This window comes from Protomyctophum parallelum (genome assembly GCF_964188405.1).
Source record: "Protomyctophum parallelum genome assembly, chromosome: 1".
Lineage (NCBI taxonomy): Eukaryota > Metazoa > Chordata > Actinopteri > Myctophiformes > Myctophidae > Protomyctophum > Protomyctophum parallelum.
Genome location: NC_139697.1, coordinates 25,618,099 through 25,638,260, shown reverse-complemented (window position 1 = coordinate 25,638,260; position 20,162 = coordinate 25,618,099). Strand labels below are relative to the sequence as shown.

General features: G+C 42.7%; 1 protein-coding gene across 1 annotated transcript in view; it reads left to right on the top strand.

Annotated features, from left to right (window-relative positions):
• Positions 1-539: 539 nt before the first annotated feature.
• Positions 540-20,162, top strand: part of kcnk9 (potassium channel, subfamily K, member 9) — a gene marked incomplete at both ends in the record, with an annotated part of 54,740 nt that continues 35,117 nt past the window's right edge. Inside the window, one exon of the mRNA XM_083762098.1 lies at positions 540-1,212. Coding sequence (XP_083618224.1) covers positions 540-1,212 — 673 coding nt within the window. The remainder of the gene's footprint in view (positions 1,213-20,162) is intronic.

Genomic DNA, 20,162 nt, shown 5'->3' with positions numbered 1-20,162 from the left:
CTCGCGTGAATTTTTTTTCCACCCCTGCATGCGTCTATACAAACTGTCCCCTCCACCATAGTCTGACTGGAACGACGACTCAGCACATTGCTGCTGCTGACCACTCCAGGATGCCTGTTGTTGTTCGCGAGGGAGCCTCCGGGGTTCCACGGACAGAATATTGATTCTGTTTATTTCTTTTTGGGGGGGAGGGGGGGGGGGGGGGGAGGGGACGAGTGCTGCGTGTGCATGGCTTTCTAAATATAGCCTGAAAATGATGCGATGAAACAGGTTGGTGTTTACTGAAACTTGGGGACCTGCTGAATGCTGCTCCATTGCGCGCGCGCTCTCTCTCTCGCCTGTACTTTTCCTGGTCACAAACCTTATTGAGAGAGAGCGAACGGCATCAAATATTAAAAATAAAAACAACTTAAGTCACGCCGGGACGGCATTGTTTAAAACTGTGTTATAGTTGCTCAGAGAAGACTGGGGGTGGGGTGGGGTGGGGGGGGGAGGGAGGGAAAAAAGGAAAAAAAGCAACTGGTTGAAGCCGCTTGTTGATGGCACTGCGCACCGGGAGGACCTGGTTTGGGCACGTGTTGCGCAGGGTCTCTCGGCTCCGGGGCTCCGGCTGGTGGTCCCGGCGATCCAGCAGCCTCTTGTGTCTCTCCGCGAACCAGCAGCAACAGCAGGGCTTGGGGGGCTGTTACTACTACCGGGACCATCACGGCTGCGCCTCCGGCGTCCACCGTCACCACCACCGGCGGCGGCGGCGGCGGGGACACGCATCGGTCTGTCCGTCATCAGCATCCACTTCTTCTTCTTCTTCTTCCTCTTCTTCTTCTTCTTCCAGACGCTACCCCGACTACTACTGCTGCGGCGGCGGCGCCTTACCGGGGGACCACCCGGGGGGACATGACGAGCCCCTCGCTCGCCGGTTCCTCGTGGCCATGAAGCGGCAGAACGTGCGGACGCTGTCCCTGATCGTCTGCACGTTCACCTACCTGCTCGTGGGCGCCGCGGTCTTTGACGCCCTGGAGTCGGACTTTGAGATGCGCGAGAAGGAGCAGCTGGAGGCGGAGGAGAAGCGTCTCCAGGGGAAGTACAACATCAGTGAGGAGGATTACCGCAAGCTGGAGAGCATCATCATGGAGGCCGAGCCCCACAGGGCCGGCGTCCAGTGGAAGTTCGCGGGCTCCTTTTACTTTGCCATCACGGTCATCACCACTATCGGTGAGTATCGCACTTGTTTTGTGATATAGTCTTTCATTGTGTGTAAGACGAGTACGCACGGCTTCTGTGGAGACAATTCCACTTTCAGTGCCATAAAAAAAACTGTCATAACAGCGAATATGGGGTATAACCTTTCCAACACATTCCAAGACAAATCACAACCACTGAGTTCGTTACATAATCTATACGGTTATGTGCTGACAAGACAAGATAAAGTTGTCAAGCAACATGTTGCCGTGTGTGTGTGTGTGTGTGTGTGTGTGTGTGTGTGTGTGTGTGTGTGTGTGTGTGTGTGTGTGTGTGTGTGTGTGTGTGTGTGTGCGTGCGCGCGTGCGTGCGTACGTGTGTGCGCGCGCGTGCGCGTGTGTGTGTGTGTGTGTGTACCCACGGGTCACAGTCTCACGCAGGGTCGATGTGAATTAATCCTTGAGTGAATCGATAAAATGATATAGGCTATGATGTAATTGTGATTTCAAAGACCACGTAATGTTGCCACTACACAGTAAACACATCGATCTACCCATGCACTTACAACAGCTCCACGAGTATGCCAATGTATTAAATGTAACCAAATGGACACTTTAAAGTGTCAATTTGGTTAATATAGGCTATACCGCTACTCTGGAGCTGAAACACAGGATACTTTTTTTTACACGTGTATACATTTGGACTACAGCCTTTCCCCTTTATGTTTGAAAGACACAAATAAACAGGGCCTTTACGTGCAACGATATGACGATGACTTCACTGGGGTTTGCTGTCGTGACCCCCCCCCCCCCCCCCCTCCCCTCCTGCGCCTATAGGCTACGATACATCTAACTTTGACATTGCACCACCAGGCTAACGATGACAAGAGTGACACAACGACTGCCTTAACCCGACCTCGAAGCCTATAGATAGCTTTCCTGGATTCATCATAAAGATCTTTTTTTTACCACTGTACCTGGACCTTCAGAGGCCTATGCTCGTTTTAATTACATTTTATTATTTTAAGGTATTTTTTTTTACTTCATGAATGCACTGGGATGTTATTTTAACCACGGAATCAGGAGGAGCCTGCTGCACTCCATGTAGCTCCGTGTACAGTTTGTGTGGCTGTTATTCTGTGTGGTGCTGAAAGGACAGCTCCTCTGAGCGCAGCTGCAGAGAGAGAGAGAGAGGGGCCACGTCATGATGAAACTCTCTCGCTTGCCATTAATAACGGATCTACAAGCTATATGCCTATACCAACGCATTGCTTGTATGACCCGACTGTACACATCTTGTCTAGATTCGTTAAGGCAAACGACTGCAGGCCTCGTTATATGCCGATGAAGCATGTATAAAAATTAGCTTAATCAGCGTTCGAGGCTCTGCCAGGCGATGACAAGGCCCTCCCCAGTCTATCTCATTCTTTATGACAGTTCAGAAAGTCCAAATGGGGATTTATAGGAATTCGATTGCATTTCTTTTGGAATAAGTCACTGCTGCTGAAGTCGTTATGTGTCATAGGATGTCAACCGCTGTGAGTTAAGAGAAAGCATCACTGGGGATGTTGCCAAAATAAGGTCCCCGCCACCATGATGCAGGCCTGAAGTGCGTCGGTTCAGCACATTATTTATGCACACACTGTGCTGTTATTTAAAAAAAAACGTGTTCCAGGTTTAGACCCTTTAGACTCAAAATGAGCTTAGATGCAGGGACCATATTCAATATTAATTTCACCTTTTTAGAAGTCACAGTTGCAGGGATGCGCCTTCGCCATTAAGGAAGTCAGATAGGGGCCCATAGTCTATTTTTATTATTCAGGTGGAGTACTTTTAGCTAAAGGGAGAACCAAGTTGGCATTGTCCTCAAATTTACTTTTAAAAGACATTGCTGCAAAGACTAATGAAGGTGACTCCATTGTTTCTGTCTGGGATTAGCAGTAAACATGTTAATGTCTCCTGTAAAGAAAGAAACCCCTTTGTTATACACTATAGCAGTGTCTCAAAGAATGCAAGGGTATTGGCTGATTTAAAGGGATGGTATGGTTGCTGAACATTGCTGAACATTTAAAGCAGCTAGTGGTTCTCGTATTGGGGTTCAGGGGGACCCCCAGGGGTCTTTGACTGAGTGATCGATCCTGATTGAATAAAATTGGTATCCCGATTTGAAAATGCATTAAAGCCAGAGGGACATGCGACTCATGTTACTGAACAAATATCCTAAAAGGTAGTCCTTTAAAGCCTTTCCTCAGTAGGGGGCTGCAGGGAGAGGCTATGGTTTTATGGGGTGCCTTAATTGGTAAAGTGTAACACGTACCTTCCCCACAAAACCACATCACATCATGGATAAAGGACAACTTTTTGTTTTCAACCAAGGTTTTTTTATTGTTTTTTTGTATTTGCTGCTTTCTTTAGTTTTAACGATTTTACTATTTTTGACAGGGGGCATTCGAACAAGTGGCTTAATATGTAGACCCCAGGAAATGACATTTGGCCACAATAGATTGCAGGATCTATTGAATGTGAATGTTTGTCACCTCCCCCTCCACATTCAGTAGTCTGTGGTAATCTGTGGCCTGACGTAATTTCCTGGGGTCTAGTATAGGACTATAGTAAATAATAATAAAGAAATCACCCATACCCTATCAAAAATAGCTAAAATCGCTAAAATGAAAGAAAGCAGCAAAATCTTTTATTTTCTGTAATAACAACCTAAAACATCAACCTTGGTTGAAAAACTCAAAGTTGTCCTTTAAGAAATTAGAAAACACCTAAAGAAACAACACACAAATAGTGAAAATACAATATCTTGTTTTTTTTAATTATTATACTTGTTGGGGGGATAGCAATAATGACATGTCCAAAGTAGCAGTGCCAGTTGAAATTGGTTAAACTGGAGCGATAAGGAAAATGAAATAAAATAGTTATATATTAAAATACTTTCAGCGCCATTGCCGTTGATTAATGCCAATTGAAGCCTAATTTTTATACTAACGCTTAACGCCATAATGCTACTTACGTTAGCCGGTTAGCTAGCTATGTTGTTAGCACAGGACTGGATCGTCCTTCTTAGATCGTCGTCGCCATAATATTGCATTCTATCTGTTTCTTTCAATCGCCTGCATCTCCTATTCCTTGTCCCAGATGGCATTTTGGTCACCGTCAAAACAGCGTTCTTTGACGGCACAGAGCCGGGTTTGGATTCACATTGTAAACAAGGCCTCTCTCGGCTCCATTGAGCGTCCTATGATAATCTACTTCCGGTAGACTGGAACTGTAGCTTTTCAAAATAAGAGCTCGACTGGAAAAAATGCTGGCGTAAATTAGATCCTAATTTTTCAATAAATGCTAGCGCTGAAACGGTTTAAAATACCTGAATATATAGGCAACAGCAAATTCAACTAGATCCATGTGGTGTTGGATGACATATGAGATGTGACCACTGGTGTAAAGTAACTAAGTACGTATACTCAAGTACTTAAGGTATCATTAAACTTTACTGGAGTATTTCCAATTTTCAGCAGATATACTTTTACTTCTACTCCACTACATCTCAGAGGCAAATATTATAACTTTTACTCCACGGCAAGTATTTGAAAACTGTTGAAAAACATTTGACATTTGAAAATAGGCAATCTACAAGCTCAGTATTAGCATTAGTATTTTCCATACTAAAAAGTGTTAGTATGTGATTTCGGCCAGGGCCTCCTGCATCCAAAATCACATCACAAGTTACTTTAACCCATTCTGAGCCGGAACCCCTTTCGGTGTTTTAATTTAGCTATTGAGCAGCAGATCTACAAGCTCATACTCATAGGTGCCGCGCTACGAGCTTGTAGATCTGTTGTTTTTTGTTTTTTTTTCGTGAAAATTTGGTGCAAATCTTTGAACGTTTTTAACTCAAATCTTTGCTTCCGAGCGGGTTCCTGGAACAACATATTTTCAGATGGGGGTTCGGCGGCCAATTACATTTATTTTTGATATGAAAATGTTTGAGAATGACTGACATAGAAAAATAGGGTTTTCAGAAAACTATCAGGATTTAGAATGCATTTGTAGAATCGTCCTCAGATCTAAATGGGTTAGAGTATGTCCGAGTGTCACCCTTCTGCTTAGTAGATAGCCTCCTAAATATTAGGCTGAAAATAGCCTACTGCATGTGCAGTATGCAGTATACGTTAAAGGTAGGGTAAGTTATATGTTTTGGTTAAAACAAAAAGTATTTTGTTGAAAGGTTAAATCACTATTCTGTAGTAATCATTGTTATGTGTGTTAGTGTTTGTTCAGTAACAGGGGTCTCCCTGTCTCTCCAGCTCTTAAAAAAAGAGCATAACTTACAATTCCACTTGTTTACCTGAAATTCAATTTTATGTTCAATATAAAAGGCTGGAGAGACATGGAGACTCCTGTTACTGAACAAACACTCTAGCAATGAGTACTATAACACTATACTGTATAGCTTATTTTAGCCAAAGACTTAACCTATACCAACCCATAATGGAGCGGGTGCAGTTGAATCTCATAATGCACTCGACCCAGGTCAATCCCATATCCCTGACGTATACTATAATAGCAAAAGAGAACAGGGAAACAATCAAAAACACAGACGCACAACCAACAGTGGCATCATGTCGCTATGACTCAGTCATATAAGAGTTCCAAAAGCAGCTCTACAGCATGCCCAATTATGGAGTGTTGTCTAACGTCAATGTGTCTTCATGGCATCAGGTACAAACAAATTAAATCAGTCAGCTCAGGGCTGGAGCCAGGCTATAGTAACCTGGTTGTTGTTGCTGTAGACCAGTATTCGGTGAACATGCTGTAGGATGAACAACGCATTATAGTATAATAATTAGGATATCTAATTAACAAATGCACTGAGCATGCCCATACAGTATATGGGCATATATTTACATCAGGGATCTCCATAATGGCATCGGTCGGGTCAAATGTGCAAAGTTGTGAGGGTCGCTCACAACTTTGCACAAAAAATAAATTAAATTAAATGAAATAGAAATCACACTCGTGTAAAGTGAGCGGCGCTCTTATCATCATTCAAGGACATGCAGGCACACAAAGCTGTGCCAGTGCCGCTCAAAAAAATGCTAATACATTAGTATAGTCGCTAAACCAGCGCTTTAAAGTCACAATGTGTCAAATGGATTTTTATTGGAGACACCTCCATTGAACAAATATCTGGAGGACACAGATGGAAACTCCCTGTCCCATTCATTTTGAGTGGAGGGGTGCTATATGGATGGATGATTCATGAGGTCCAAACCTTTGGTCGTACATTACCAGGTTGTCGGACACAGCCTGGAAAATCTAAAGAGCAGCCCCTCCTCGCCATAAGTTGAACTGTTTCCAGCTTGAAGCAGTTCAACTGAAAAATCTGGAAAGAATTAGTCAAAAAATTATAATATGCGGAATGGTTATTATGGAGAATATACTAATAATGACACATTCCATCAAAACTCTTCTTATCTTCTTAACGACACGTTACACAGAAATGATTTTAATATGTTGTGATGTACTGTATCATACACTGCTCTTTAACCCATTTAGACCTGACACCAGATTCTACAAATGTCTTCTAAATCCTGACAGTTTTCTGAAAACCCTATTTTTCTATGTCAGTGGTGCTCAAACTATTTCATGTCAAGGACCGAAAAAACCTTATGTAATTGGCCGCCGACCCCCATCTGAAAATATGTTGTTCCAGGGACCCCCAGAAGCAAAGATTTGAGTTTAAAACGTTTGCTCTGAAAGAATATATTCAAAGATTTGTGCCACATTTTCACGATTTTTCAAAAATAGCAGATCTACAAGCTTGTAGATCAGCTATTTTTCAATAGCTAAAGTATATAACATAATACTTGAAACACCAAAAGGTGTTCCCGCCCAGAATGGTTTAATCAGTCATCTGTGGATTTATGGAAGATGACGTGGAGTCAGGCATTTTCTCCTGTTTGATCTTTCAGGGGTTACAGTGAGTTCAGTGTCAGGGTTGGCAGGCGTTCTGGTGCATCGTGGCTCTCAGAGCAGCACTGTCATCCAGCAACACCGGCAGGGTTGGCATGAGTGCACTGTGGTGGAATCTGTGGTGGAAGGAGAGAGAAGTATATACTCCTGTTTGTTTTTACTTTGCTTAATCCATTCTGGTGTTTTGGTGTTTTAAGCATTATGTTCTGCTTTAGCTGTTGAAAAATAGCAGATCTACAAGCTCATAGAGTGGCACAGAGTGCCGCGCTATGAACATGAACTATTTTTGAAAAATCGTCAAAATGTGAAGCAAATCTTTGAATATATATTCTTTCAGAGCGAACGTTTTTAACTCAAACCTTTGCTTCTGGGGGGTGTCAACATATTTTCAGATGGGGGTCGGCGGCCAAACACATATAATTCTAGGGGTCCTTGAAATAGTCTGATAACCACTGACATGGAAACATAGGTTTTTCAGAAAACTGGTCAGGTCTAAATGGGTTAAACAATGCCACAATGTAGAAATACTCACAATAGTCACACGTAACAGGTCATGATGACATGTATGTATTCAAGGCATTTTGCTTGAGTACAAAGTGCAAAAGTATTGGCATCGAAGTAGTTACAGGACCAGTCGTGAAAATGCTCGGAATGTCAAATTTCACAATATATTATTCTGGATGGTGCGGGTCCTTGGTAGGAAAAAGTCGGCTTGAGCAACGTTTTTCGTATTTCAGAAAACTGTTAGGATTTAGAAGACTTTTGCAGAATGGGCCTCAGGTCTTAACGGATTAACACCATCTCCATCAACGGCCAGCGCAGCGGGACCTCTCCCCAGACCCTTACATCATCTTGCACCAAATCACACACCAATGTCATTCTGTGAAGAGGAACACACTGTGCTCAACCCGGACACTGCCTCTTAACCGTGCTTCGCCCAGGGTGGACGTACGTGGTTTTGAGGGTTATCGGTTGAGGCATAGTTGCTGTGAGGTTAAGGTTAGGAAATTTAGGCTTAGTTTTTGTGGTTTTGAGGTTAGGGCTTAGGCATAGTTTCTGTGAGGTGAAGGTTACTTATGTTAGGGGTATAATGTTAGGGTTTAGGTTAGGTTTAGGTTTAGTTTTTGTGAAGTTTTTGTAAAAACGCCTTCAAAATACTAAACTTGAAGTTTTCTGAAATTTTCAAATAGTAATTCAGGATGTACAAAAATGCCATGCTGCCAATATACTGTACATAGCAACAAGAACCCCAAAAGGGGTTCCCATCCTGGGTAAAACACCAAAAGTGGTTCCCGCCTGGAAGGTTAGGTTTTAGGCACCACCTGGGCTTAAGGAGATATGGTGTACCAGCATACAATAAGGTCAGACTAAAGAGGTCCTTTGTCCACCAGTCGACTTTGAGGCTTAATCAGGAGTTGTAGTACCCACGGCACGGGGTAATCTAGGCGGTGGACATTGCTCTTGTCTTCATGTCTTTATGTATGTAAAATTGTCTTGTGCTTTGTGTTATGTCAAATGTGTGTATATGTGTTCTGCATACAAGGCCGCTGGGTCGCAAGACAAATTGTGTGAACTGACAATAAAGTACTTACATATCATATCATTATAGGACAAGACGAGCTGCGTTTCGAGCTTGTCGATTTGCTACTTGTGATGTTTTTTAATTTGAATCCTGGAAAGTAACAGTTTAGGACATAATGAGGTTTCCGCCACCCAGACAGACAGACAGACAGACAGACAGCACGAAACATTAGGGACATTACTTCAACACTATAAGCTTCCTAGCAAACGTTCTATATAGTGTCTGCTTTGACACCTCTAGGGCCATAGTCTGAATTCAAAGATATTACAGACAGACACCACGAAACATTAGGGACATTACTTCAACACTATAGGACCCCTTCAATGTTTACTTTTTTATTATATATTTAAAAAAAAACACTTTGAAATAGTAAAAGTAGCCAATCTACAAGCACACAACAACAACAAATAACAACACATCACTCAAATTCTCGGTCATAACATCCCAAATATGCATGACATGAAAATGTTTGAGAACAACTACTTTGCGACAAATATCTCGCTGGATGGCGAGGATCTCGCTGGATGGATGAAACGACTCCGAGAGATACTATTAGCACATGTCAGACCAGCTGTCGTTAGTGTGTGCGTGTGTGTGTTGGGGGGGGAGCTCAGTCACTATGGTGACACTGTGTACAAATTCCCCCAACCCACCCACCCACCCTCCACTAGTGTCCAGATTGGCCCTGGTGGCCAAGTTGATTCTATTCATTTTCTGTGACTAATTGCACAGAATCTTTTCACTTTTGTCACTCTCTCTAATTGCACAGAATGTTTTCACTTTTGTCACTCTCTCTAATTGCACAGAATGTTTTCACTTTTGTCACTCTCTCTCCGACCAACCAACCAACCAACCAACACACTGACAGGAAATGCACAGTTCCATAGTTAACTGTGACCTTCGGTTGCATTAATAACCTCCATCCTACAGACATACTCAAACATAATAACCAACCTTACAATTATTCTACTGCATGAGGATTCTTTTTTCTAGTTTGCTTTGAAAGCTAGCAGAGATGGAGATGTTTTTAGTCTATAGGATCAGTGGCGTTCCAAAAAGTAGACAGACCCTCTATATCTTGTTGAGAACTGCCTAAGATAAGTAAGACTGTAAGGTTGTGACCTTACAGTATAAGGTCTCGGACCCCCATCTATGTTTTGTGCCAGGGACCCCCAGAAGAGAAAGTTTCGTAATGCATGACTTTGTGCCGTCGGTAGTTCTGTTGCCTCACAGCTATAAAGGTCCCGGGTTCAATTCCCGCCGGGGACACTGTGGGCACTGGGGGCGTGTTCTCTCCTCTCTGTCATCAGTGCACATACCCTACAGTAGGTGGGTTTGGCGAAAAGGGCCTTTCTGTGTGGAGTTTGCATGTTCTCCCCACGTCCCCTATAGGGTAACTACCCTCACAAAAAACATGCAGTAACCCTGGTCTCTAAACTGCCTCCTCCTGGTCAGCTGGGGCGCCTGATGGAGGGGCAAATGAACTGTTTAGAAATCCTTCCAGGTGCTAAGTCCCTACCAGTGAATCTGGTCTCTAATGTGATCCTGGGCTCTGCACACCCTCCACCAACCTCGGGAGAGCAACGGACTTGAACTCATGCTTCCTTCAGTGTCCAAGTTGCTCCTTTACAACTGACGGGGGGGGAGTTTCCCTGGTTGGACGTAACGCGTGGAAGGAACACGTTATTCCAACCAGTTCCTTTCACCTCCATCAGGCGCCCCGGCTGGCCAGGGGGAGGCAGTTTAGAGACCAGGATTACTGCATGTTTTTTGTGAGGGTACCTACCCTATAGGGGACACGGGGAGAACATGCAAACTCCACACAGAAAGGCCCTTTCGCCAACCCCGCCTCGGGTATGGGCACTGATGACACGGAGGAGAGAACACGCGGCCAGCGCTTCTAGCTGTGAGGCGACTACCAACTGTGCCACCGTGCCCCAGGTTGACAGAGGGAGAGTAGCGCCATTGGCACCGGGTGAAATAAATAATACAATTAAAACATAAATCAAATCCGTGGTTCAGGGGGTCCCTCACTGGAACTAAATATTTTTAAATCAAATGGCCAAATACATATCATTTTGGGGGTCGGCTATTTTCAGACAAAGCTTTTTTCACCACAATAACAGACAACCACAGCACATTCTAGTGCTGTTTCTAGACAAGGATTTACTGTTTGCAAATAAGAGGGCATATTGCATTTCAATGCTTTGTACGTGTGCAGCATGCCCTGGGCATGCAGCACAAGCTCGGTTGTATACAATACAAGGGGCGCAACATATCAGATGAGACCTTTGTAATATTTTCATGGATTTTATTCAACACAACACTGGCTCATATTGACGAGGAGCTGTCTGGAATTCATTCTTCAACTGGCCGCGATCCATAACTTTCATGTCCATATAACTGGGATTATAATAAGTGTTGGGGGTTATAGGTTTGGCGTTATGCCTGATACACGCAACTGTGTGCACTGGTGTCGTGCACAATAGCTGATCTACAAGCTCACAATGCATCGCAGCACGGATGTTGAGTCTGACTACTCACGCGCGAGCGTGTGTGTGTGTTCACACCACACCTTGACAATGATTGACTGGATACCACCAGCTCATACATTAACTAACCCGTTAAGACCTGTGGGCGATTCTACAAAGTTATTCTAAATCCTTAAAAGTGTTATGTTGCTATATATCAGTGGTGCTCAAACTTTTGAATGTCAAGGTGTTGCGGTCTCCAAACAAAGTATATAAGAACAACAAGTGGCTCGAATTGGAGACCTCAACATAAAGGAAGGACATCACAAAATCACAAGTTTAACGGTTTATATTAACCACTTAGCATTAACCATCAAACAAAATATAAAATAAAGTACAGTTTAATGTCAGGTACTTTACCAACTCAGGAGAACAAAAGGAGACCTGGAGATGCCGGCCAAAACAGGAGAATGAGGGGGGCCCAGCTAGGCCACCCCCTGTAGGGACGTCGAAGCTGTTTCCCCCCTCCCCTACCTTACAACCAACTAAATAATACAACGAAAACTATGACTGCCAGCCATCTCCAGGCCAAACTAAAGTAAATTAAGTTTAACTGAAAACAAATATTGACATGGTATTGGTATGAGTTGTTGCTGGGTCTGTGTCTGCCATGACACTGAGCTGGCTGGCTTTTATAGCAGAGGGCTGTAGCAGAGGACAATTAGGGGAATCTGCTGCAGGTATGCCAGCCTGGGTGTGTCAGTCTGAGTGGGGAGGAGAGACAGAGAATTAGCACAGAGTTGAATGACTGATTGTGTGTGAGTGATGTCATGGCCACACGCAACACAAGGACTAACCAAAATTAGGTTATTTGGCCGCAGACGCTTATCTCAAAATATGTTGTTTCAGGGAACCCCAGAAGCAAGGATTTGTGTTAAAAAATATTCACTTTAAAAACGATATACGTATTCAAAGATTTGCACAGTGTTTCACGATTTTGGATTGGAAAAGTTTAAAATAATGATGAATTTTTTTTGAGTAAACAGGTCCTACCTTTGATCATTGATATTTTTTAATGTCAGTTATTGTCATACAGAACAAAAGATTAACCACCAAACAAATAAATAACCCCTTCCAAGGAGAACTTGAATGTATAGAATGTAAGAATGAATGTACTAAATTATAAGCTTTTTTTAATGTCCATTTATTTTTTCTTTGCTTCACCGCCTAAAGCAGTTGACACAATTGTGTCCACTTCCAATTCTTTTTTTAAATTATGGGGTTAGGTTGGATTTGGTGCATTCCATATTTAATAATAAGGGGCCAACAAAAGGAAGGCAGCAATGACTGCACAGAATGTCATTAATTTTCATATTGCTTATTGTCTGGACTTGTGGAATATGGTCTCTGTGGACCTTAGTCTAGCACTTTGTGCTTTTGGGCTACGTGCAATAAGGGCTACGTGCAATATGGTCATAACTAATGTTTTTTTCTTCCTGCTCATATCCTTACTTATTTATTTAAATGACTACTGCTCATATCTGCATTTACTACTGACATGTTTGCACTTTAGTGAGATGCGAAAATAAATTTTGCTGTACTGTACTGTACTGTACTGTACTGTACTGTACACCTATGTTCTGGGTCCAATATTATTTAGTCATTTGAACAGAAAGGAGGAGAGGTCACACAACTTGTAGTCACGATGCAAATAGGCCTAACTTTATTTTAAGATGACCAATGTTTGCCTTCTCACACCCTGAAGAATCTTAAAATAAAGTATTTGCATTGTGACTGAGTCGTGCGACCTCTCCAGCACCTCCACACTAGTGGTGTCCACTCCTACCTCTATGTTTGGTCCATTATTCAGTCATTTAATTGGTCCAAATTTATAAAAACCCATGCACACTTTATTCACTTATTTTAATAGTAAATATCGCAGAACTACAAGCTCAGTGTGTGTGGCGTCACCGGCGTGTTTATTATATATATTTTTAAACGTTGGCAATTTTGAGCGACGCTCTTGTTTGATGAAGTATAGGAAATGTACAAATGTAAGAAAAAGAAAAGAAAGAAACTTGAAATAATGGAGATACAAGGTTCCTGTCCGACAGTGACGTTATTCAAAGAGTGAATTACATCTCATAAAAACCTGCCAGGATGTCTGTAATTTGTGAAGTACTATTCCCAGTGGAAAATTGCATTACATTACATTATGCGCTCCACTCTGTATCTTGAACAGGTGAGCTGATAATGGCTTTCAGAGAGTGCTCTGCATTTATAGACTCTATAATGAGTGCATGCGCATCACTTTTCCACCGGGACACGCCCCCCTCATCTAGACTGAGTGGCAAAACATTGAGCAGCATGGAGTTCATGGAAAGGCACGTTGGAAATCACTCAACGGTCCTGCATAGCCAACCACCTGTGTGACCACCATGATGTGATGTTTTTTGGCCAGTGTAGTGAAATCTGTGGAAGCTGGATGAGTTGCATTGCTAGTCTGCTAAAATTAACCTTTATTAAAGCTGGGCTGAGAGAGAGATAAAGCAGGGACCTCCGCTGTAGAAGGCTCTACAGCAAGTGGTGTTCTTTTTATGTAATGAATGTAAGTACATAATGGCTACCCACTCTGCTATGACGCAATTGTGCCAATCAAGTTCCCACCCTGTCAAAAATGCCAGTTCTAAAGAATGCTCCTGAAGTGTTGTTGTTCGAGAGGGTAAGGACTGTATTAGGTGGTAGGGTAGGGCAGTAGTATTCGCCACAGGGAATTGGTTAGAATTCACAAGGAGACAAGGATGGAGTGTTGCTTGTAGGCACAGTCTTTGTTGAATGTAGCACAGCACAATTAAAGAGCACAGTATGGTAGATTGGCAAGACACAATAATCTTTGTCTGTTCATGTGTGTGGTTCTAAAGGAGGGAGGGAGACAAAGGAGATCACAATATATAGTAGGCCTTAAAGGCCTATGCATTGCTTACAATAGCCTACTCCAAAAAGCACATAACACTCAGTTAAGTATTCACAAAGAATCACTTAAGTATATCAGCTTCATGAAAGGAAATTATCACCATCATCATCATCATCAACAACATAAGGAAACTATATTGTCACTCATATTATGTATATTAACACTTGGTTGCCACATTGACATGGGGAAATCAAACCAATCATACTAATCATTAGTCTTGTCATTTACATGAATCAGAACCAAATAACAATAATGTTGGTAACTTTGACGAACACAACATAAACATTTGACAGGTAGTCGACTGGTAACAGTAAAACAGACTAAATAAAATAGAAATGTTCAGCTCTGTTGCTGGCATGTTCTCCTGTCCTTGTTCTGAAGTGAATGAAAGCTCTCATCAAGAGCACGGTGACCCTGTGCTAATAGTGCACTGGATGTGACTTAATTGTACATTTCAATTAGGGCCTTTTGTACAGTTGTCGTTACGAATAAGCAGTAATGAATATTAATGAATATTAAAGAGTTGCTATTTTAAGTACACTATCCACGTTGCTATCCACGCCCTGACACATTTCCCAAGTATACAAACCCTGTCACAAAAGCACTTCTGCCAAGGTTTCAAATCATGCATTCCAATTTGTGAAATCTTCCAATTATTTTTTACCACCGGCACTCTGCCGGGAATGTGGCTAGCCCCGTTGATAAACTACACATGACTCTTTTTGATAGGCGGCATTCGAGGAAAAAAGTGATCACGCAAGCTGTCATGTTCCCAAAAACTGCACAAAAGTATATAACGAAGCTGTGGTGTACTGTTAGCGTTGCCCACTGTCCTTTGAAATAAGGAATTGTCCCTTATTTGCAAACTGAAAGATGTGTCCCTTATATAACTGATAGAGGACACTCTAATCTGTGGCAATCAATCAATGACACACATCTTACAAGTTCAAACTGCTCATATACATGTTCTTTAACCACTTAAATGTCTAGACTTAGTAAACTAGCGCAGAGTTTTCTTTTCTTCTGTCTACTAAATCTCTTATATAAAAATAGCATTGTGAGCTTTTAGTTCTGCAAATTTTGGCTAATGACAACCCCCCCCCCCCCCCCCCCATATATTATAATATTAAAAACTGTACTACTGTGAGAGTTTATCAAACATGTTTCCTACATCATCAAGTAGGCCTAGTATAGCCAGTTCATATATGCATGAGATGAAAGCTTTTTTTCCCTTCCTCCTGAAAATGCAACACCCCATAGGCTACGGGGTGCTGTTGTTAATTATACATGAAAACATATAATTATAACTTTGAAATATTGATGAGAACTTTCGATGCTGCAATCCGAGAACAGACGCGACACTTTCTGCAGCGTGGCCATAGGGGGGGGTAGAGCATAATGTTTAATATGTTTAATTATGTTAAAATGGTCACTTAGATGCACAGTTTAGGCACATACATGTGACAAACATGCGCTCGGAAGCTCAAATACAATAAAACATGATCCTAAAAACATTATAAAAATACCTAAATCACTCAACAGACAATAAACCAAGGCAAGAATATCAGTCAAAGAAAGTGCAAACAGTTATTGCACATTCACTTGTCACTGTCATTTAACAGCCCGATAGCCTCTGGGGGAGGAAAAAAAATGTTCCTCAGCCTGCTAGTGCACGCTGAGAGGATCTTTTAGACTTTAGAGTGTGTGTGTGTGTGTGTGTGTGTGTGTGTGTGTGTGTGTGAGAGAGAGAGAGAGAGAGAGGGAGAGAGGGTCAAACTGGGACCTTGACCAATATGTCATCAAACATAAACTTAAACTTTCATCAAAACTATACGTTTAGCAGCACACGTGATTGCTCAACCCTATAGGCCTACTGTGAATGGCTAAACTAAAAGTCAACAGCCCAGCTTTAATGATCTTTAATAATAAAATGTAATGTCTAATCTGCATGGTAAGTATGTTAATGTATGTGCGTGCGCACGCGCGTGCGACGTGCGTGCGCCAACAGTCTTGAGAGACTACCAGGGTATCTGTCTGAGGCAGTGGTGGTACTAAAAAGTACAAAAAAAAATACTTGAGTAAAAGTATCGATACCACCATGTAGAAATACTGTTACAAGTAAAAGTCCGGTATTCAAAATTTAAGTATTGGAAAAATCACAATTCTTTAATGTCCGATGAAGACACTATACGACCACAGAAACTAGCTAGCCTAGCCACAGAGTATGCTTCGCTCTGGCAGATCAACACGGCTGAATTCTTTGTTTTAATTAGGTGTTCCATGATGCTGGTTTGAAGCACGGCTAGAAGGCTGTTTCAACCAATGAGATTGATAACTCGAAACGACCTGTATAATGTATTGTATACTATCTATTAACTAACTCAAGTTTTATTGCAGTGGATTAAAAGTATATTTGCCTGTGAGATGTAAAGCAAAATTAATGCAAATTGGAAATACTCGAGAAAAAGAAAAATACATTTTGAATACATCAAAATGGTATAAAGTACAATAACTGAGTGAATGTACTTGGTTTCTTTCCACCACTGGTCTGAGGGCAGCAGGATGTGGGTGCTGTTATATGAGCGTTGACATGTTTAGTCCACCTGCGCTTATCCCTTTGGCTGCTCGGACGGCCGCGGCTATTAATCCATAAAAGTTAATTTCCTCCCTCTCTATGCACCTCACCTGAGGGAGCTGTGATTTATCCTCCGTGGTGCGACCGAGCATCAATCAACAAGTCGGGACAGGATGTTTCTCGCATGATTTCTTTGGGAACAGAAACTAACAAGTTAACATGACTAAACTACTGAATATTGACCAGCGACATGATACTGACCATGATCATTACTGAACATGATACAGACCATGATACTGACATGATACTGACCGTGATACTGACCATGATACTGACCATGATACTGACCTGATACTGACCATGATACTGACCATGATACTGACCATGATACTGACCGTGATACTGACCGTGATACTGACCGTGATACTGACCGTGATACTGACCGTTATACTGACATGATACTGACCATGATACTGACCATGATACTGTCATGGTACTGCATGACAGTGGAGGAAAGGCTTGTCCGCAACACTGGTTAAGATACTCAGCTCCACTGGTTTATCAAGATTCTTAACAAACCAGTGGAGCTGAGTATCTTTACCAGTGTTGCGGACTCTATTCTTTCCTATTGCCGTTTGTCCAGCATCTGGGCTAGAGTGACTACGATATTGACCATGATAATGTCATGATACTGACCATGATACTGAACATGATACTGACATGATACTGAACATGATACTGTCATGATACTGACCATGACACTGACAAACATGATACTGTCATGATACTGAACATGATACTGACCATGATACTGACATGATACTGACATGATACTGAACATGATACTGAACATGATACTGACCATGATACTGAACATGATACTGAACATGATACTGACAAACATGATACTGACATGATACTGAACATGCTACTGACAAACATGATACTGACATGATACTGAACATGCTACTGACAAACATGATACTGTCATGATACTGACATGATACTGTCATGATACTGAACATGATACTGACCATGATACTGACCATGATACTAGTTACATGATACTAGTGACATGATACTGACCATGATACTGATGATACAATGGCATTTCTGCAGCCTTTCTTTCACATCACATTAATTATACATTGCAACATCGACTGCCAGTCTGCCACAAGCACATCATATACCATTGAGTTGACCTTTTGTTGACCTTTTACATAACATATAGTATACGTTTTCCAAAAGGATTCGCATAGCTACAGCCTACTATAAAAATGCTTCTCATTGGAACCTTCTTTACTTTTTTTTTAATGCACTCCCACATGGTCTTATAGGCAGCCGCTTGATTCCATTCCATCTGTGCAAGATAGGTGGGAGTGTGTGTGGGGTCTACTCCATTGTGTGAGTTATTGCCACAGGACAGCAGCGTGGAATCGCTGTCAGGCATGAAACCTTGTATGTGCAGAACCGTTCTTTTCAGGAAACGGAAAAAAAACTGTGGTTCTCAAACATTCTCGTGTCAACTTTCACAGGACCCCCAAATTGATACGCATTTGGCAGCGGACCCCCTGCCAAACCCCCTGACAATATTTTGTGCCAGTGACCCCCAGAAGATTTATGTAAAAAACATATTTCTCTAAAACTTTCAGAAATAGTAGATGTACATTACAAGCCGAACATATGGAGATATGAGGTCTCTGCCTGACAGCAACGATGAAATCAGTGTGTGTTGGTGGCCCTGTGTGCATACAGTGTGTGCGTGTGTGAGTGCGCGTGTGTGAGTGAGGCTTGCGTGTGTGTGTGTGTGCGCCCCGCTCCACTTGTGTATTTGATAAATGAATGGTGTCTGTGATATGACGTAAACAACAGTGTCCCTGGGGGTTGGAAAGTAAACGAGGCCGGAGAGGAGCGTTCTGTGCTATGGGAATCACATGAGAAGGCAAATGGAACAGCGCCATGGGAAGGTCATGCTTACAGCACCACCTGCAGTTGTCAGCGTGCAGTGCACGTAGCATGTCGAGCCACGAAAGCCAATCGGAATAGAATTAGAAATATCTGAGAGATCCGTCTTGATCACAGGCCTATAGACATCTTCATATAATTGGTCCTCGCTCGTGATACTAGTGTTGTGATGGGCTGCGATAGGCAGTATACAGCCCTATGACACCTGTGTCTGTGAACGTGTGTGACATGGGAATTGGCTACATATAGATTTGAGATACCTCCTAGTCTGTTTGGATATGGATGTTCATGTCAGACTGTCATTAGCTGTCCTGTGCTTTGGTTTTGATGTGAGACGTCAGCCTTTCCTGTTCAGTGTTATCGGGGGTTTCTCACGCAAGCATGGAATCCTCTTCGCGTTTGAGTAATGATCCTACTAGTAGGATGGGATGAAGCACAGTTTTGGACCACGACGGAAGGGCGCCGTCTCGCTTAGCCGACTCAGCCCCGTTCGAGTTGCAACCCGATATGGACAGAATAGTAAATCATCCTCTTGATTTGCCACTCAAAGTGGCTACTGGCCAATCACACCGCGTCCTTGCACAAGTGCACTGGCCAATCACAGAGCGTCCTTACTCAAAAGTGTCAGATTAAATTTACCTGTAACCAGCGAGCAGTGTTAGTTAAGTGTTTCCATTCAAGGAGTGGTTTTCACCCTTTTCGTATCAATGTCCGTTATTTATCTGGCATTGAGCCACAGACCACCATTTGACAACTTTTTGTCCACAATTCCATGCTGCGTTGATGTGGTAGAAACGTGGAAACAACTCTCTGCATTCTCCATTATTGTGTAGACTTTGTGGCGTCACAGGTTAGCAACCCCGGGGAGAGAGAGCGAGAGGCGGAGTGAAGCGCTGTAAACTTGGCCTGGTCCTGAAAGGACGATACATCCCACGGCACCTCTTCATTTACCAGATTAGCTGACAGCATGTGTGACGACGGCCAGACAGCATAAAAGCCTCCGTCCTCCTCAGTCTATATCAGAGACTCTCCCGTGGAGCAAGCTAACCTGCGGTGCTCGGTAAGACAAGCCCATATTCCCTCTCACAATATGTCATAATAATATAACGGGATAGTACTTGTTATTTCTCACCTCACAGGCTGCTCCATTACAAGTTTGAATGACCGCTGGGCTCTGAGGCTATGGCGCAACCTTTCCCCCTGTTCCCCACCAGTGAATATAAGAGTGACAGTGACTGATTATATTTACCTGTTTGTCTGAGGAGAGACCCCGGCAGCCCCCAGCCCCCACTTACCAGTCGACGGTCCTCCCCCGACCCCTGTAAGAGAAATGAACCTTGATTACTTTTGATCTAAAGTTGTTGATATAACTATACTACAGAAAAGACCAGGGACGGCTCCAGGGGGGAGGGGGGGGGCATAGGTCCTCTGCTGC